The 21,021-nt window shown below is 39.6% G+C and overlaps 1 protein-coding gene across 2 annotated transcripts; it reads left to right on the top strand.

Annotated features, from left to right (window-relative positions):
- Window positions 1–312: 312 nt before the first annotated feature.
- On the top strand, window positions 313–21,021 carry ANKLE2 (ankyrin repeat and LEM domain containing 2). 2 transcript variants are annotated; one of them, XM_040577747.1, is made up of 13 exons: window positions 313–747; window positions 5,541–6,029; window positions 8,331–8,522; window positions 9,381–9,574; window positions 10,546–10,734; window positions 11,033–11,155; window positions 11,532–11,598; window positions 12,280–12,461; window positions 14,079–14,185; window positions 15,075–15,268; window positions 16,233–16,950; window positions 17,478–17,609; window positions 17,974–21,021. In XM_040577747.1, the coding sequence occupies exons 2-13, from the start codon at window positions 5,552–5,554 to the stop codon at window positions 18,209–18,211; spliced, it is 2,814 nt and encodes a 937-aa protein (XP_040433681.1). In that variant the 5' UTR covers window positions 313–747; window positions 5,541–5,551; the 3' UTR covers window positions 18,212–21,021. The 2 variants fall into 2 exon arrangements, with proteins under 2 accessions (XP_040433681.1, XP_040433680.1); XM_040577746.1 differs by lacking the exon at window positions 313–747 and adding an exon at window positions 979–1,216.

Genomic DNA, 21,021 nt, shown 5'->3' with positions numbered 1-21,021 from the left:
ATCAAATACTTACCTTACACATAATGACTAGTTTAAACCTGTTAACTGCTTTTTCTTCTCATGTACTAAGACCTTCGTTTTTTATGCTGTACATGTTTGAAACTACTGCAGTATTTTGAGTTTGAGCTTTTTAAAGTGCCACAGTACCCGGCTTTTTCTTGTGTCTTGTTAAAAGAGGATTTTTGAATCTTGAAAAATACTGTAAGTTGTAAATACAAATACCATGTACTGCATTTTTTAAAGCATCTCTCTCTACAGCAGCAGACACTTCACCTCATTAAAAGGAGCTTTTTTCATCGAACATCTTCTCCAGTAAGCTTCCAGAAAACCCTGCTCTTTAGCAGCACTCTGTGCCGTACCTCCCCGGCACACATCTTTCCTTCGCAGCGGCGAGCTGTCGGCTCGGGCCGAGCACTCATTTAGAAACCGGCCTTTCCTCGGCGTGCGCGCCCTCCCTCCCACCGCGCACCGCGGCCGGGGCAGCGGGAGCCTGGCGGCAGAGGCGCGGGAGGCTCGGTTCGGCGGCAGCTGGCCCCGGCTGCAGGAGGGGAGGCACGGAACCACGGAACCACCACACGGCTTCAGCCGCCTGCTCGCCGCTCCTGCAGCAGCCGCCTCTCGGTGCTGGACCGGCCGCTCGCCTCGCAGGCCACCACGCCCGGCCCTCAACGGCCTTCCCCCGCCGTCAGGCGCCGAACGGCGGCCAGCAGCGCCAGCGGGGGACCCGAAGCGGCCGCCCCCGGCACGGTAAGGCCCGGCCGGCCCCCCCCACCCCCGCACCCCTCCCGGCCGGGCTCGGGGCGCTGAGGGAGCAGCGCCGCCTTCCCGCCGCCCCCCGCGCGACGCCCATGAGCGGGCCGGGCGGGAGGAGCCGCCTTCCCGGCATGCCGCGGGGCGCGTTGCCGGGGCAACGGGGCCGTTTCGCGGCGGGGCGGGAGGCCACTGAGGTACCGGGCCCGGCCCGGCGGGGAGGGGCGGCGGGCGGGCCGCGGCATGGAGCGCTGGGCAGGGGCCGCTGGGGGCGGCTGGGGCTCTCTGTGGGGGGGCGGCTGGGGCCGCTGGCCGGCCTGGGAGCTCCTGGCCGCCTGCGCCGTCATCGGCGCCGTAGGCTGGCTGCTACGGCTGCTGGACAGGAGGCCGCGCGGCCGCCGGGCCCCGCTTGGCCCTCCCGCGCCGCCCGTTGAGGGGAGCCGGCGCCGCGGCGGGAGCCGCCCAGGTGAGGGGCGCGGGGCTGGGGCTGGGGCTGGGGCTGGGGCTGGGGCTGGGGGGAGCCCCGCGGCGCCCCGCGGCGCCCCGCGGCCGGGCTGGGCGGACCCGCTCGGCAGGCCCCGGGTGGCCTGCTGCAGGCCCCGTTGGGCTCGGGGCCCGGCCCCCACGCGCCGGGGTGCGGCTCTGCTGCGGGTCGGTGTGGCCCTGCCGCGTCGCTCGGAGCCGTTAGGTGGTGACCGGCGGCACGGGAACGGCGGGGGGCACAGCCGCTGTTAGCCTGCGGGTCGGCGCTGCAGCCCTCTCGGTCGGTGTGCAACGACAGGCAGGATGTGTCTCGTGGTGAATTCCTGGCTCGAGGGGTGAAACGTGTGCTTGTGCTGCTTGTTTACTGAAGGGCTTGATAAGCAGTGGGAAAAAAAAAAAGTGTTCTCGCAGTGCTTATTTACTGAAGGCTTTGATAAGTAATGGAAAAAAAAGACTTATTACATTGGTAATTTACTGAAGGATTTGATAAGTAGTGAAAAAAAAAAAAAAAAACAGTGTTCTTGCATTGCTAATTTACAGAACGATTGGATAAATAGTGGAAAGAATAGCATTGCTGCCCTTAAAAGTTGATTATTCATTCTCTCCTGGTACTGGCCTTAATTTTTTGAAGCAGATTCTACAGTTTCATACTTATGTAGCAAGGCAAAAGAAAACACGTTTTTTGCCCATTCTTTCAGGTTTTGATTGATTAGGAAGAAGCCACAAACGTGCGGTGACTGTTACAGTGGTTAATCTATTTGTAAAACCACTGAAGGTAGCTTGTAAGACCTTGCGTGTTAAATTAGAAAAAAGTAATTGCAGTAGTGCTGGCCATACTCTGGATCATTTGAAATTACAGAAAATGTATTTAAAGGTTCAAATAATAACCTTTTGTAATCTGCACGTACAGAACCGTCAAAGGATTATCTTAAAACAGCTGCTGTTGTGCAGGTTAGCAAGTCACACCTTTTGTTTTGGACAGATGGAAATAGGCGATGCATTTAAAAATTGATAGATGTTTATCAGCATTAGCTAAGAGCTTAACGTCAGAACAAACATTTCATGGAAGTTCTGTCTTATTTTTAAATAAATTTCAAAACTCTAAAATAAACCGTGTTATTAAAAATATTTATCTTTTTAATGCTATAGTAAATAAACTGTCGTGGGAGATTCCAAACAACTATGTTGCTTTGAGAAACTGAATTGTGTTTCTAAACAGGAAAATATATTATCACGAAACTAGTAGGCAGGTAATTTGAATATTGTCTTTGACAGCTGGGTGACTTGTCATGCAAACGATTTTTATCCAGAAAACTCTTCATACTGACAGATCTGAAACCAAAGATCAGTTGCTTCACGGAGGCTCTGCTTTGTCATTTGACTCTCTGATGTAGTTGTACACGGTTGTAATGGATGCATGAAATAAATATTTTCTTACACTGATGAGGAAGAAAATTAAATTTTAGGCAGTAAATTCTATCAAAACTTAAGATACCAGAGAAATCACTCCTTTCCTATGTTTTTGACTTAACCACAAGCCAAGGAGAAAGGTTTCACGTGTGCCTGCGTGCTCTGCGTATATGAACTATACGTACTTTAGACTCTGCTCTTGTGCAGTGTTTGGAATGAACATGCTGGTTCTGAACCCTAAAAACATGAACGTTTCCTGAATTAATTCTTCAAGGCATTATATAATGTCTTTCAAATTACTTCTGTTGAGATGTTTCTGCAATAACCTTTCTTGCTCTGAGTTTTCATTTTTACTGCATTTTTTCAGTTAATCTCAAAAAGAAAATGATCAGAATAGAAAGTCTTAATATTCTTGCATATAACGTCATGGCCACATTTTATCCTTAATTAAAAGAGTGGCATAAAACTTTTTAAAAAAAAATGAAGTGAGAAAATTGTAGCATCAGAGAATGGTTTGGGTTGGAAGGGACCTCAAAGCCCACCCAGTTCCAACACCACTGCCATGTCAGGGGCACCTTCCACCAGCCCAGGCTGCTTCAAGCCCCCTCCAGCCTGGCCTTGGGCACTGCCAGGGATGGGGCAGCCCCAGCTCCTTGGGGCATCCTGGGCCAGGGCCTCACCACCCTCACAGACCCTTGAGGTGTGTCTGCGGAGTCACAGGGCCATGGGCAGGTCAGATAACCCTAGCAGTGAGGTTCTCTGGAGGTTCAGGCATCACGAGGGAGCTGGAATACTCTGGGGAGGTAGCTCAGCAGCATCAACCGTGTCTTTGCACAGCTTGTTTTCTGAAGCTGCAATACTCCCATTTCCCAGGGTTTCTGTAAGGTTTCAGTTAGTATTTGTGAAATATTCTGGGACTGAGGTACGTGCTCTAAGCACAACATGTTTAAAAGCAGGCATTCAAAAAAAAAAAGGGGAAAAAAAACAATTACTGCTCAAAGAAAACATCCCTCACACTCACATAACTATACCTGCCAAGTTAAAATATTTGAAAGTCTACCTAAAGTTTGGCATTAACGTTGTTTCCACAGTTTTAGAAACTATTTCCTAGTTTTAGAAATACGATAGCTTTGAATTCTGATGCCAGTGAGAATTTTCCTTGGCTGTATTTGCTATTCCAAAAATTTATGAATACTGAATTTTTTTATATTGAGAAGTTTCGCTCTTTGCCAACTTAACCTTCAGATAATTTAAAAAGCAATGCGGTCATGTATAGTTTGTTGATATATTTTGTGATAATGCTGCTGGCCATACGAATGAAATAAAAGGGGTGTTGGCTATACTGCAATTCTGTGATGAAGATGCAATGTTGGAATCACTTCTGAATTTGTACGCTTTGACAAAAAGCACACTGAGCGTGTTAGGATCCCGTGTTTGAAATGCTGCAGGCCTGCTGCCCTAGGGTGCGGCCGCTCACTGCTCGAGCCTCACGTTAGTAACCCAAAGATGCACGTCGTAGTGGATGTTCTGGTTCATGCGAAGCGCTGCTTTAAACCCTGTTCATAAACCAGGAGAACTCTTTGAATGACCAGGTGTTTCTCATACCATGCTTAAACAGCAGAAAGTAGTGCATGGGGAGTGCTACAGGGGAGAAAAAAAATAAGAAAACCCTTTGCTTTAAATAGAAAGAAATAGTCCTAGCTGAGTTTCTGATCCATGCCTTGGTGTGCAAATACAACCGTTTAAATACTATTTTTACTTCTTCCTTTTGTGAAGCAGTAACTTGCTTGAATTGGTGCTAAAAATGTCATGAGCATCAGCCCCAGGCGTGAACTGGTTAGCTGGTGAGGGAAGGGCTGAGTTAAGGAGGAGCGCAAACGAGCTAAAGGAGCGCGGCAGCGTAATCGTTCCTGCCATAATGCTGTCATTTCTAAATCATGTACAGCAGGCAACATTCACAGCCTTTGTGATTATATGGATGTAGTATCTAATGAAATAATGTTGAAACTTTTTATGTTACTGAGCACCCCAAATCCTGTATTTTTTAGGTTCAAAGGTTTTTCACAGCAAGGAATTTGTACTGGCCTCATGTTTTCAGTATCTTTTTGCTGCCTATGCAGAAGCTGTAAGTGTGTGGGTAACGTGGAGGGAAGTGAGCAGGGAAATTTACGGTGTCATACTAGAGAGAAGGGTTTTCATTTGGAAATACAGAAATTCTTTCAGTTGCTGCTCTTTGTCAAGGAGGGAAATGTGAAAAGATCAACCGTTTTTCTGGCTGCTTGCTGTCAAAACGGGGGCTGAGAAAAAAATATGTTGTGTAAATAGTTCCAGCCTTGAGTCACTGCCAGAGATAGACTCCTCTGGCTGCTGCATCATGCTTCCGTCTTACACTTTTTCAGCTAGAAATTCTTAGTGAAATAACAGAAATACCGGCTGTGCCTTTAGCTGTAGGCGCTGTCTAACCTGAGTCTCTTGCGGTAGCTATCGTGTCCTGCTATGCCATTACTCACCCCAGTTGTTCATTTCCTGACGAGAGTCAAATATTTTCCCTGCCTGTCATACATTTTCATGCATGAACATTCTGGTTTGAATTTACATTCTGAAAGTGTTAAAGAAATTTAAAAAGAACAAAAGAAAATAAAATGTACATTGTAAATACACTTTCAAGTATTCATGAGAGGAGAGGGAATAATGGTTAAAGGCTCGTGGCTTGAAAACTCTACTGTTGTGTTGGGTCGAAAAATATTTTGCCTTCTCTGCATGTGCATTCACCTCCTCAGAATCAGAAAAATTGTTATAAGATACTTTTTTCTTTGTTTTAATACAGCGCTTAAATAGTAGGAGAAAGGTTGTTGGTCTTTACGGTTCCTCTCATCTCTTTTTCCCCCCTCCTACAGGTGAAATAACAATGGATGCAATATTATCCCGATTGAAGCAGCTCACCTCTGATGAGCTTAGAGAAGAAGTTGTAAGAGCAGGACTCAAGTGTGGGCCCATTACCTCGACTACCAGGTTTATTTTTGAAAAAAAATTGGCTCAGTTTTTGTTGGAGCAGCAAGGAGCATTGGAAGAAAAAGGATCAGGTTGGTCAGAGGCTGCTGCTGGAAATGTCCCATCTGACAGCAGCCAGGCAGAATCTCAAAAGGCTTTGAAAAATGCCATGCTGAATCACAACCATGAGGGAAACGTTCCTGAAGAGGCAGACTTTGGGTATTGTGTGGGTCTGAACCCTCCAGAAGAAGAAGGTGTGATGCACATGAACTGTTCAGCTCCAGTCTGTGGAGCAGGATATGCTGATTCACAGATGAGTGCTCAGACGCCATCCAGAGATCCTCCGCTATACTATGGTGTTTGTCCCGTTTATGATGACATATTGGCAAGAAACGGTAAATATCATATGTGTGTTTCTGAGGTGCTCAAATCTGGCCTGTGCTTTTCATATTGTGTAGTAAAACAAAGTATTATTTTCTCAGGAGTGCTTTCCATAATATCTAGTTACATATCACTGTAAATTAAGGCAGTAAAGGTGAGTGGACACCAAACATGAGCAAAAAGCATTTGTTTGTGAAGCATGAATGCACATGATTTTACATTATTAAAATTGCCATGACTTCTTCACCTTTCTTTTTCTCCCTTGAGAAAAAAGGGAGAGGAAGAACTAAGTGAATAGTAGCAGTCTTGCCAAAAAATGAAATAATTTCTATTGTGCAGGAGTTAATTGTGGACATATCTGTGTGAATTAGTATTAAGAAACATTGGGCCAGTATTTAAAAGGACTAAGCTTTATTAATTATTAACAAATGTATTTTATGTAGGTTACAAGTAACTTTGCTAGTTCAGATATGACATAATTAACCTTTGGCTGCAATTGCTTCATGGCTGTTTGCCCTGTGAGTTGGGACATGGTCACACTGTTGTTGTTTCGGTTTTCATACAATCCCATAGCTAGGTTATTCAGGATTTTTTCATTTAGGACCTAAACTGAACGTCTGTTCTGTGAAGTTCTGCTTAGTAGCCCTTGTAGTCAGACTGAGAGTTCAGTGATACTTGGGTGGTTTAATGAGGAGGTAGATGTATAAGCAACTGTTACAGAAAGTACTCTGTAGAATTAAGATGTGTTGATTTTGGTAATGTGATTACTTTGAGTTTAGAATCCATGCTGTACTCCCATTTGACTAGTTTAAGTCAATCTGGAAAATCAGGATGGTATTTCATCCTTTTTTAAATTCCTTTCCTGAAGTCCACCATAGACTGCAACTGTGCTGTTTCAGTGACAGCTGGAGATATCCATTTGAGGAATGACATATGAAGTTGCCTCTCAACACACACACACACACAAAAAAACAACAAAACAAACAAACAAAAAAACATAAAGTTTGACTATTAAGAGATTGTGTGTTTTGCTTTCTAAGACAGTAGACCTTTATAATAATACTCACATTCTTTATTACAAATGATTTTCCTAGCATAATTTATATTACGCTTTATTACATTATTAGAATCCATGTTCTGTAAAGCACTGTAAGACATACTGTGGTTTCTTCTGCTCTGTGCTTGTGCCAGACTTGCCCCAATTTCTCTCTATCTGTGACAAGTATTATCTTAAATTGGACATACACAGTTGGGTTTTTTACTTCCAACAATAACCATTTTACAATCATATCTAGATAGACTTTTTTCTTTAAAGCAGATGGTACAAACACCACTGTGCTACTATTTTAGGCGCTGATTGAAGCTGTGTTTTTTTTGTTCCTGTATATAGCACTTACTGGATCTTTTGAGGCATGGAAATACAGTTATGAAACATCCCAGCTGTTCTGCCATAGTATTTGATGCACATGAAAATCCTCTACTAGGTATAGCTTAGCTATAAAAAAAATAGAAAGAAAAAATCTTTCTCCTTCTCCTGTACCCCTCCTGTGACTTTATTTCCACTCAAGAATAAAAAAGTAATCTTAGAAATAAACAATCAAAAAGCTATTTATACTATCATCAGTTGAAGCTAAAATGATCTAACAAATTTCATATTTTCCTTTCTATCTGAATGCCAGTTGGTATCAAGAGGCATTGGTCATTCTTCACATTTCACCTGTAAATACTGCCATAAGGAATTACTAAGCGACCTAGTGGCAGGCTTACAGTAGTGCATAAAGCGTCATGCACTCTGAGGCAGTAGTAAGTATTTGTTCTCATACAAAAGATAGTCCCATATCTTAAGTTGAACAAAATTACTTAAATGGGAAAGGAGAGGAAGGAGAATGGTTTGATTGCTATCTAAGGTTCTGTGGAGAAGTCTGAAAGTTCTGACAGTGGGTTGGTCACTTACATACTGAGCTTCCTGCACAGAAAAACATGGAAAATAGTGCAGGGTGCAGCTCAAAGTTTGCTTTTCAGTCTAGATGTGAAATACTGTCATATAGAAGCTGGCTGTATATAAAAGAGATCTTCAAAACATTGATTAATGTGAACGTCCACTGTACAGATAGCACCTGATGTTAGTTGGAATGTGTAAAATTCTTCCTCCCAGTTTCCTAGGATAAAATTTAAATAGACTTTGATTCTTTTGCCATGTTCGTAGAGAAGCAGTTTACGACTAAACTGGAAGGGTAGTCTGATAATTTTATAATCTGTTTCTAGGAACAAATCTGAGGTATTGAAATGCCAATGTTGATTGTACATTGTTTCAGAGAGAATACATGTTTATGAAGATAAAAAAGAAGCTCTCCAAGCTGTTAAGATGATTAAGGGTTCCCGTTTTAAAGCTTTTTCAAACAGAGAAGATGCTGAGAAATTTGCTAAAGGAATTTGCGATTACTTTCCATCTCCAACCAAGTCCTCTTTAACTTTGTCTCCAATGAAAATAGGATCATTTAACAGAGGTTAGTGAGAGTATTCATGTGTACTGTAGATACAATATGCAATCTGTTTTTTATCAGAAAAGAACCGACCACTTCATAACCAATGTACTTATAACAAGAAAAAAAAAATCAAAGCGATACCGCGAAGCATCTTAATGAATTGCGATTGGTTTGTTGTGATAAATTTATTATTTTTAAAATGATTGCCTTTGTACTGGTTTGCACAAATTTTACACTAAAAAATATTGCTACTCTTCCAAATCTGAAATGTTGTTAACAGCCTGCATAGATATGTTGCTTAGTAGTGTCTGGTTATATTTGGTGGCATTTGATTCTACTCACGGGCTTCAGGAGTTTCAGGTTTAATAAGGTGCAGGTAAAATTGCACAGTATATTAAAACTGTACTTAATTGTTCAGTAAGGTCTGATATTCAGAAATAAGATGGTAACCCGTGATCGTATTTCACAGTGTTCCCAGTTGCTAGATTAAAGAGACTTGAATCATATAATTGCAAAAGCAATTTCAAATATTCAGAAAGTTCTTATTTCTTGTTGAATTTTGCTTTTAGTTTTGGATGGAAGCAGATTAGTAGTTACACAATTTTTCAGTCCATATTAACTCTGAAACAGTTTCACAAGACAATTGAGTCATATTTTCCTCCCTACCTGTTACTACCTACTAGTCTGTTGAAATGTCTTGTCAATAATATATATATACATATATATATATATATATATATATATATATATATAAGTATTTACCTCTTTACGTTAATGAGGAAAAATTAATAGTTTAGATTAAAAGATTATGATGGTGGTATTAAAGTAGTGATCACTTTAAAGAATGCATATAGAAGTATGATACTTTTGTTTTAATAGATGGCTTATGCTCCCCTGAGACGGAAACTGCTAATAAGGAAAGGGCCAACAGTTATAAAAGTCCACGTACTCAGGATCTTACTGCTAAACTTCGGAAAGCTGTTGAGAAAGGAGATATATCAACGTTTTCAGAACTTATTTGGAGCAACCCTCGCTATCTGATTGGATCTGGAGACAATCCAACAGTTGTGCAGGTAAAAAAATAAAAATATAAAAAAATCCCAGTTCTAGTTCAGTGATTTAACTTTGAGGCCTGATAAGCAGAACTGGAATTAATGTTGTTCCTGCTCTTCCTTCGAGAAAAACTTCTTTCCATGGTGCACAGTTTCTCGGTGTTTACTGATATTAGCTGGAAGCTTACAGAAATGTGGCCGTTGTCTTTCAGAAGTACCCCCAGGATAGTTGAGTTTTCTTTGCTTCAGAAGAGCTAAAGAAATGGAGTATGCAGTTCTTGAGGGAAAGAATAGTTTTGATCAGTAATGAAGAATAGCCTTGTCTTCACTTGGTATTGATAACTTTCAACCACTATTTTTTAATGGAATGATATTATGGAACAGGGGAGTGTCTAGGCTGTGACTAGATGATCCTACAGCACTGCTCACCTTGGGACCACCATGCTGTAAATTTCAAAACATGCTGTGGATCTAAAATCCACTCGTAGCTTATCATTTAGCAAACACTGGCAATCACACTTTAACAACTAACTTCTATCAAACCAGCTTAGTGAGGCTGTTAACATTCAGTACGTAATGTGTTACAGTGCACTGAATTTTATATATATGCCTTCTTGCTCTTTTTACATAGTGCACTTCCTATCTCCTTTTATTATGTAATACCTTAATACCATGTACCTTCTTTGCTACGTTTTTGCCCTAAATGTCAAAACAGACTATAGTTGAGTGTAAGGATAATGTAGTTAATTTTAAGAATAATGTGGGTATGTAGATACATGTCTTCACAGTGCTGTATAACCTATTGCAGCTCTGAATGTTTACCTACTGTTTTTGTAAACGTATTTTCCTAAGATAATATTAAGAAATAAAAATCTAAATATAAGACTGTGTGGGAACCTTTGTATTTTCATCGTTAAATCAGTAGAGAGTATGAGTGTTTAGATTTCTGTTCAGTCTAAGTCTGTTTTGTTCAAAGTCTTTTTTGTTTTCAGGAAGGGTGCAGGTACAATGTCATGCATGTTGCTGCCAAAGAGAATCAACCTGGTATCTGCCAGTTATTACTGGACACTTTGGAAAATCCCGAATTTATGCGGCTTATGTATCCAGATGATGATAGTACAATGTTAAAGAACCGCATCCGATATATTGTTGACCTTTACCTTAATACACCAGATAAAATGGTAAGATTTGTACATTTGTCAGTTTCTTCCTGTTATGAAAACAACTGGAAGGGATTAGAGAAGTGTAAGGGAGAAGGAAAGACAAGTAGAAGGGGTCATTTCTAGGAAAAGTGAGCTGTTCGTGGGTTTTGTGTTTTTTAATCATCATTATTCCACAGTATGGTGAGAAACGATCTATTAAGAGCCCGGTCAATCAGTCATGATGTTTGGTTACTTCCTAAGTCTCAAAATAAAGTACAGGGGAGTGACTCTATTGTGTTTCCAAATGTATGTGAATTTTCCCTCTTTCCCGTCACAGGGATTTGATACTCCATTGCATTTTGCCTGCAAGTTTGGGAATTTGGACGTTGTTAATGTGCTTACCTCACACCCAGCTATTGTAAAAAATCCAAGGAACAAATACGATCAAACTCCAGCAGAAGTAAGTCTCTCCATGGTCCACAACAAAAACATTATGCCTTAGCAGCATTTTTCAAGGTTGAACATTTACTGACTACTGTAGATAGAAGGCTGAGATACTAGTGCCATGATTAGAGTGTAAATCTCTGATAACGTGAAAAATATTTTGTGTTGATTATATCCGAAAGAAAGTTCTAGATTTTACGATTCCCTGTTTTGTCTTTACAGTGTCCATTTTATGGATGTGGGTGTATTTTAGTGGTTAGTTGAACTATGAATTAAAAGAACTGGATGAGATTGATAGAAGCCAGTAATGTGACTATTCAAGAACTCATTGCAATTGACTGGAGATTGATGCCTTATGTTTTATTAATAAACAACTATTATTATATTAACAGGTAGTGTGTGAGAGAAGCAAGAATAAATCTGCAGAATTGAAAGAAAAACTAAGAGAGTATTTGAAAGGTCTGTATTCAGAGTTATATACCATATCAGACATATGATACATTTTATTCTTCACCAGGACCTTTGCTGTCTTGTTTTCTGTAGCATTTCTGTTCATAAGTGGTGCTACTGTACAGTGCTGTAAAAATCAAAAAGAAACTCTAAAACTGGCAAGGAACAGAGAACTTTTTGTGTCTTTCAAATTATGTGGTCAGTACTCTTACTGTATGGATCACAAGGTGTTCCTCATAGCTCTGTAAGGTAGGCATGGCCCTTATTCTATCCATTGAGTCTATAACAGGAAATTTAATCTAAAAGCAAACAAAAGCCCTCTACAGAGCAGGAGGTTCATTTGTCATGTTTGGAAGTCACGTAATTTCCTTGACATGAAAGATTTCCCTGTTTTGTCACGTGTGAGTTTGGGCATTTGAAAACCTAAGTTTTGAACTTTGCTGACAATCTTTAGGAATTGTCGTGTGTATCAATGCATGCATTTTTGCATTTGAGAGAGAAGGGAGCCTGAACTGCATTACAACCTGCAAGCAGTCAATAAATACTGAAACAGTGAGTTTGAATTACAAGCATTACAAGCATTTTTACTAATGAAAGTCAGATGGTGAAGTAGAAGGATTGATTTTCTTGGAAGAAACAGCAGGCTAACGTAACATGAAGTTAAGAAAGCTTTGTATTATTTTATTTGAGGTCGATACTATGTACCACTGCTGCGAGCAGAAGACAATTCCTCAGCTCCTGTAATTGGTGCGCCCTGGTCACCTGATCAGACAGATGAGAGCCCCCAGACACCTTTATCTAAATACCCTGGCAGCCCCAAAGATCCGGTGTTGTCTATAAGAGCTTTTGCAGGCCCCATGAGCCCCTCAAAGGTAAGGATATAACAAGAACTCCATCCAACTCTAATGCCTTTTTTTCCTTTTTCATTTTTTTTCTCCAATAAGGAGAAAACACACACAGTTCATTGTTGCTCCTGTTATAGATAGTGGCTTTCTTGTTCTTGAACAGGGTCTACTTCCATAGTGAGGGAAAATCACAGAAACTTCTAAATCTTTTTATTGCTGAAAACACAGAAACAGGTGGCATAAATAAGAATGGAAATTTCATAGAATCAGCGAATGGTTTCGGTTGGAAGGGACCTTAAAGATTTCAATTCCAACCCCCTGCCATGGGCAGGGACACCTCCCGCCAGACCAGGTTGCCCAAAGCCACATCCAGCCTGGCCTTGAGCACTGCCAGGGACGGGGCAGCCACAGCTTCTCTGGGCAGAAGCCAATCTAGTCGAAAGAAAGTTGTTTTGTTCTTTTTGTTACTGTAATCTATTTAAATCATTTTGGTCAAAGAGTACTCTTTGACAAACCTTGCATTGTCTCACAGATAATTTCTCTAACTTTCTAGGCAAAACAAGCCTTTACGTGTTGCTGTGAACTGGGTTAAAAAAACTACATCTTTGTCTCATTTCTAGGAAGTTTGAAGTAGTTCATCGTGCCTTTGCTTCTTGAGTTAATGTTCATATTTTTTTCTAAATGGAAAAGCTGATGAGGAAGTAGTGGCTACTGGATAGTTTTGGTAGAGTAGTGATTGTATAGATAGTAGGAAAAGTCTTTTGTTTTTATGAGGAATACTTAGATACCGGTGAAATGTATTTTAAATTTATAGGCATTTCCTTTACTCTTTCATTTCATATGACCATGCTGACAGTACAACAGCTTTAGACGTAGTGAGTAAATGAGATTGATAATGTTCTGTCTTGTGATGCTTTAATTCCTACAGGACGGAGTTTTACCAAAACGCTTAAGAATTTTTTTTTTTCTAAAGATGCTTTTTGGTCAATTTTCTGTTCACCTGACAGAAATGTAAATATGCTTTATACTCAAAAAAAAATTTTACATAGGGTGTAAATAATGCATTATTTTGACTACTGACATACTGTTACTGATCCTAGTCACTGTTGCATGTATAAAGGCGTAAAGTGTGGGAGTTCAAATTCAAACTTCTGAATAAACAGCAAGAATATATTATGATAATTGAAACAAGTCTGTGGAATCAGATACATACATGTAAAAACACCACCTTTGCATCTTGGAAGCCTCTAAACAAATGAACATTTGTCATTAAATAAAATTATAATGTTGTAAGATACACCTCTTATTTCCTGCTGTGCACAAATTAAAACCACCTAGATCCAGTATCAATACAGATTACGTTAAGGTGGTTATATACTATCATCATTATTCTTTTAATAAATGGTTACGAGACCAAAGTTAATAAACATACTGGGAGGAATAACCTTAGATCCAAAATGAGATGTTTCCTAGCTAGAATAGAGCAATACTTGTGGCAGAACCTGAGTTTTTTTGCCTGTAGACTGAACATGTAGACAGCACAGCGAAATGTCTTCTAAACCTTATAGGTAGGCATTTTGCCAACACTGATTTACTTTCATATTGTACGTGGTGATTTTTAAAAAAATATTTCTTTTTTTAAAGGCTGAAGAATTTCGCAGGCTGTGGAAGACTCCACCCCGAGAGAAAGCTGGCTTCTTTCACAATGTCAGGAAATCTGATCTGGAAAGAGGTGTTGAAAGAGTTGGAAGGTATCTAATAGAGTATCAGTATAGAGAATTAGCAATAGCGCAATTAAAAGCAAAACACTTGTACTAAGAGTACAATTATTACTTAGCGACCAATCTCTTTGGGCCAAAGTTATTTGCCAGAAATATTTTATAACATATATTGTACTTGGATTTTTATTGTACTTTTGTATGAACAAAATACTTCAGCTAAAACTGTGAGACCTGGCTTTCCAGCTTTGCCAGTAACAAAATATTTTGGTTTTGATGATACACGCTGAATGCTTTTCCCAAACATTCACTCACCTAATTTGTCAGGAGATCTAAAATTATGCTCAAACTACTTATTCTGTAAAATGTGGAACTATTAAAAAGATAGCAGAATGAAAAAGTCCTAATACAAATGTTCTGCTTTACAAAAATTGTGTGTGTTATCATGTGTCCTTGCTGTTAAAATACCTTGTATCAGCAATATACAGAAAAAACCATACTTTGTTACCAGCTGATCACATTCCTTTCCTTAAAAGAACCCCTTGCTTCCTCTTACCTTCTCCCATCCCCAAATAATAAAAAAGAAAGCTATTAAATGGAGTGTCATTCAAACTATGCCTACATCTGTGTGGATTCATGTCGATCTGATGTCTAGATACAGTCAGCTTAAAAATGGCAATATGTACAGTGCTAATTGTAAAAACAGATAACATTTGAAAAATATTCTAAAAAAACCAGATGATACTACGCTTGCTAACAGCGTGTGTACCGCTTGCACAGACTGTTGATTGTTGCGGAATTGTGTTGCCTAGTTGCACATTTATACTCCTATTAATAGCTGATAAAATGTATTCAGAAAAAGTTATTGTCAAAATAATATTTATGTCTTCACAAATGATTCGTTTTATTTTATTTATTGCAGGGAGTTAGCTCATGAACTGGGGTTCCCGTGGGTTGAATACTGGGAATTTCTGGGCTGTTTTGTTGATCTGTCTTCCCAGGAGGGGTTGCGAAAATTAGAAGAGTACCTGAGTCATCGGGAAATGAGCGAAAAGGCTCAGCAAGAGACAGGGGAAAATGAAACCTGCAATAGATTTAAAACTCCACATCCTTCTGGTAAGAAAAAGGCAAATGTTACAAACAACAGGTTGTACCTAGGGAGAGGAGGGAGGGAAAAGCATGGTGCCCAGGGAAATGGTATTCACTTGTTGTGGTTGCTATTATCAATCTGTTATCCAAACAGTCTGATTATAGCATTGAAAAAATAGCTAACAACAATGTGAACATGGGAGAATTAGAACAGACCTCATTAGATGTTCTTTATCTTATATTAGAAGTTCTTTACTTGATTATAGCCCCTAAATGAAATTCCTGTAAGAACACCTCCACTTTCAGTATATAATTTTTTTTCAGAGCATTTGGGAATTCCTTTGTAGAGTATGGAATTTTGTAATCCACAGATACAGAATAAATTACTTCTTAAAATACTGAACTAGCAATTTACACTTCAGGGTGAGAGAGAGACTCAACAAAACCCAGGAAGCTTTTAAACGTTCTTAGATCACTGCTTGCTATGTATTTTTGGACTACACACACTGCTCCCAAGTCTTTGTACTCCTTCCTTATTTCCTTTGTGACTATGGATCTGAAGGTGGTCTGGTACTGGGATAAATCTGGGCGGACAAGACCCTGAAGGATAATCGTTGGAATAGTCATAAGCATCTGTGCTGCTGAGGAGACAAAAACGTACACTATTCCATATTAGTAACGTTTTCCTAGCCTATTCTGCTTTTGGATTTTATCCTTTGTTGCTGGCTAATGATTGAATTAAGGAGTGTAGGAAATAGGGTTCTTGGACAGCTAGGATATAAAAGGTTAGTTGCAAAAAAGATTAATCCATGAGGTTGTCATTTTGCGTTGTAGGTTAAGTTAGGTTAGTTCAATCTGCTGCAGAAGTAAAATTACAGGGGGGCTTGATAAATAAGGCATAAAGACTGTGGTTTCGTTCCTACTTTATTTATTTGATGGGAGTTCTGTTGCAAGTCAGTTTATGTGTCGCTCTTATTAAAATTGTTTACAGGCAAGAGTAAAAAGTGCTGCAATTCTATTTCTGTTGGAGCGTTTTTGGATGAGGATGATGATGACATGAGCTTAGAAGAAATTAAAAACAGACAAAATGCAGCACGGAATAACAGCCCACCTATTGTGTCCAAAGAGCCTAGCATCGATGCTATTGGAGACTCTGAGTGTGATATCTTGTCGCTGGAGCGTACAGTAAACATCATAGAAACGGCGGATCACCCCAGGCACTACGAAAAGGTGGCTTCTTCTAGCAAAAATGGATTTTGTAATCCTGTGGCCAATGAAAGGATAATTAGTGACAGAAAGCACTTGCGTGATGGAGAAGAATGCCGTGTATCACCCATTCGCAGTTTGATGTCAGAATTTGAAAGCCTGACCTTCCAAGAACAAGAGGGCGCAGGAGAATCAAGTAAAATCAGTGAAAAAAGTGTGAATGAGAGAATTCTGGCTCAAAGAACAAGTCAGGGTAGAATAGCCAAGGACCAGCTGGATATGACCAGCTATGCAGTTTCACTGGCAAGTTCTTCTGAGCCACTTGCTACAGGTAAACCTGGAGAGGCCAAGTTAAGGACAGAACACAAAATACCATCAGAAAAGGAGCGATTGTCCATGGAATCTGGAATTCAGACTAATAAGGCACAAATATGTCAAGAGCCTCCTTCCCACAAATTTCTGTTGAAGACTCCACCCACAAATAAGAAATTATTTCTGCTTGGGTATGAATCATCTTTTATTTGTCCTTTGGGCCATATATGCAAAACAGAATGCTTTTTGTAGTATCACTCGCAGCAAGGTTAAGTTCATGTGATACTAAGCAACATTTAATGTGCTTCAGTGCTTGTACAGTAGCCACAGGGCTCTTGCAACTAATTACCTGAATACTGTATCTGAAACGCAAGGAACAGATGAAATCTTTCCAAATCGCAGTTTCAGGTAACTTTTCTGTTTACCATTCATCTGATGGACTTGTAACTTCATGGTGTGCCTATCTTAGATTAACAAAGTGTTCACTACACTGTTGGGATGTCCTCAGATTAAATTTTCAAAACTTTCAAAATGAGGCTACTGCGTAATAATGGACAGTTATTTATAGCTGGGCCTGCTGCAAAAAGTTCATACAGAAACTGTTTATAGAGGAACATGGGTAATTTGCTTTTATAGAAAAAAATATTTTGGAATTGGGATGTCTTACTGCCTAGACAAACGTGTCATTCTCTTTCATCTTGTTCTGTTTTTATTCTAGGGAACAGCCCTCGAAGCTGGACAGCGATGTCTTAGCAGCTATAGAAGCAGCACAGATTGATCCACAGACGTACCCCCTTATTTACAAATGGAAACATGCGGTGCAGTCGTACTCGTCATCTGACCGGCAAAGGTACTGCTGTAAAGCCAAACAAATGAGCCATAATACCTACAGCACTAACCAAGCTCAAGTGGATTTTGATCTTAATGCCCCTTTTTTATGGGAGCATTGGACCAAAATCATCAGGGTGCTTCACAAGCACCCATTTCTTCTTCATGGCCATTCTGGAGCAAATTACATTTCACTAATTAAGCACCATGTCTAATTCACTGTGATATATTGTGCTGTCACGTTTTCTTCTCAGACATCTACCAGTTACCGTGCTTCTCTGCTGGTGCATTATTTCTAAGACTTACAAGTGATACTGAGTGACACTACTGCTCTCTCTAGTGCAGTTTTCTTAACAAAATGCGAAATGCTTTTGTCTTTCTTCCAGTTGGCCAAGTCCCGCATTGAAGGGAAGATTCAAGTCCCAAAGCACAGCTTCTGGCCCACCAAATGCTTCAGTGTGTTCTAGCCCAGGAAGAAACAGTCCTGTGACAGGAAGCCCAGGGAAATATGGCAATGCTGCCGCGTTCTCTCCAGACCCTGGGAGCCCTGGGCGGTACAGTCCAGCTTGTATCAACCATGCTCTGTTAAAACTGCGTTATTTCTCAGAGCCTCCTGCTCACTAAACTATGATTTATTTTCCTGGAACTTTAATTATATTTTCATTGTTAGAGTGGAGGAAAAAATTACAATGTTACTAAAGTGACATGAGGTTTGCACTTGGCTATTTATTTTTCCTCAATGGAGGACAAATGTATGTTGCAAAAATTGAATATATGTCTTTATTGCCATATATGAGATGATAGATTACTGGTGATATGCAAGAAGTTAAGTGACAGTCAGTGCAGTTGTCCAGTAGCTATGAATTAACCCTTGTTGCCAGTAGAGCAGTGAGCTGAACCTTTACTTAGAAATGGTGGTATTTTACTATCACCAGCTGTCATCACAATTAACTCGTTAGCCCTCAACTACATTTCTTTAGCTGGGTAGTCTGAAGGAAGCACATCAGCAGCAAAGTCTTACCAGAAATCTTACTAGAAGGAACGGACAGCAAGCTGTAAAATGTTCTTCCACTTGCAGGGGAACATGGCAATTGAAAAGCGTAAGCCAGAGCCTCAGTAACAACGACTTTCCAGTGACGGGTATGAATGTGATACCGTCGTGCATAATCAGCCAGCAGGTTGATCTAGATAGTTGAATACACACACACATATGCACACATATATATGTATGCATGTATTTACACAGAAAACCTCAAGTTTTACCTAAGCTGAGGCTGTTACAAACACCATGATAATAACAAGTGTTTTAGTAAAGGGACACTAGAAATTACTGGTATTCTGCTAAAGGTTAGTTTTAAGATTAAAAGATAAAATTAGTTTGTTTTTCCCCACAAAAGCTTTTATCATTAGCAGATGTTAATCGTTATTATGGAAAAGCACATCAGCAATAATTTCAGGACGTTTACCAGCAACATATCTTAATGGTCTAGATTGTAATATATTACAGTAGTATCCAGTGGCCCGTGATACGGCTACTTATTTCCCAACTGTTAAGAAAGACGAATAAGGACTACAACTATTTTCACTGAAATCTACACTTTCACTATGTCTCTAGCCTGGATGTGGTAATGACTTTTTATTACAGCAGTCAGTAATTTTATTCTTTTTTTAGCCTTCCGTAAAAATGACTTGTTTTGCCAGTACAATGCTGAGACTGAAGACTGCTTTTTCAAAAACAAGACAGGTAATGTTTGTAATGTTGCTTGAAAGAAGGCTTCCAGAAAGAGTTCTCTAGTGCTGCTAGCTGTTTAAAATAAATACATTTAAAAAGGAAAAAAAAAGGCAACCTAGCTTATATTTAAACACAAAACTGATTAGAAAAATAATTAAAACCTTAAAAGGCTGTGCAATTAAAAAAAAAAGGTGGATTAGGACTCATGGGTGCCACAGGGAATGTGCGTATATAGCTTTCTGGGACTTTTGTAACCTAAATGTATGGCTAAAGAAACACTAATGGTAGGCAGGCTGTTATCATCTAGTACTGGTCCCGTCACCACCTGTAGCTCTCACTGGTACAGAGCCTGGCTTTACGAATGCAAACCTTAACGGGATTGATGGCTATTGCTCACTAGTGACTGTTTCATACACACTTAAATAGCTTCATTATTTGGTATAAACCTGAAAACTGCACTTAATGCTTTTGCAAGCTCAATAGTGCCTTTTGTAACATACCTTTTTAATTAAACTTCTGTTCTTTTAAAGTTTAAAAAAGTGGCACCTACTTACAGCGGGGCACACAAAATAGTTTTTCTTCTGGGATTTCTGGAATGGAACGTATTTTAACTTCTCTTTCTAAGTTTATTTGGTGCAACAGCTCTGCACTGTGGAAGAACATTCCTATTTTAGAAATTAATTTTTTAAAAATAAACACTTAATTAGATCTTCCTTTATAATTCTTTTTCCAATAACCTGGACATTAGGAAGAACCATTTTACTCAAATTACTGTCATTCAGAGATACTCCAGACAACAAGTTTGGAGTGGGTATCATTCTTTAGCAGACATTTAAACAACTATAACTGACTATGTTACCAAGTATATTAACTTGACTTTTTCATATTTTTTTCAGTTCTTTGATGCAGCAGTCTCTGTGGTCTCAAACTACTTTTGGAGGGCTCAAAATTCCTACAGTTTTAGTTAAAATTTTTTTTTGGGGGGGTTAATAATTCAATGTAAATGACGTCTTTGTCATTCTGGAGAAATTATTCAAATGATAAAGGGAAGTAATTACATGATATCAAGGTAAAGACAAAGTCATAGGGGAAGTTGCTAAGCCGATAACCAGCCGTTCTTGATTTGTCATATAGCAACGTTGTACTTTTGATAAGGGTTTATCAGAGCCAGGAGACTGATACTAACACAGTAGTATTTTTTCCTTTTTACCTTTTTATGCTTTGCTTTCTCTTTTTTTTTTTAATATTTAAATGTATATTACTGCTATGTATATGTATACACACACACACACATGAAAACACACTAAGACACTTCCCTACCCTACCACCACCAAACCCTGCCTTCCACTTTGTAATTTTGTTTTGGTTCAGTCAAGAGAATATTTTTTTATTTGTTAAATGATTTGCATTACTCCAGTTGTAGTGCATTTTAAAGGGGAATTTTTCTGACAATGTATTTTCTTCATCTATTTAAAAAAAGGAGCAATTTATGTAGTGATCAATCAGTCACCATGGTGAAGTAAAGCTCTTCCACACAGAGCCTGTGGAGACACTGAATCAGATTGGGATTGCTTCAGTTCACTTTTAAAGGTGCAAAAGATCAGTTTTTTTGTTGTTCTTTTTAAATTAGCCAAGTGTCATGTTAAAAACAAACACAGAGTTACCCTGCTTTCTATTCAAAAATAAATGAGTGCTAAAAGTG

The sequence above is a fragment of the Cygnus olor genome, chromosome 17 (assembly GCF_009769625.2).
Source record: "Cygnus olor isolate bCygOlo1 chromosome 17, bCygOlo1.pri.v2, whole genome shotgun sequence".
Lineage (NCBI taxonomy): Eukaryota > Metazoa > Chordata > Aves > Anseriformes > Anatidae > Cygnus > Cygnus olor.
Note: the sequence above shows the minus strand (reverse complement) of the source record. Positions and strands in the feature narration are given on the sequence as shown.

Bases quoted from the DNA above. Each gene is read 5' to 3' on its own strand.
- ANKLE2 (XM_040577746.1), top strand. From the start codon at position 994: ATGGAGCGCTGGGCAGGGGCCGCTGGGGGCGGCTGGGGCTCTCTGTGG. The intron at 12,462-14,078 runs GTAAGGATATAA...CTTTTTTTAAAG, and splicing joins GCCCCATGAGCCCCTCAAAG to GCTGAAGAATTTCGCAGGCT. The intron at 16,951-17,477 runs GTATGAATCATC...TTTTTATTCTAG, and splicing joins AAGAAATTATTTCTGCTTGG to GGAACAGCCCTCGAAGCTGG.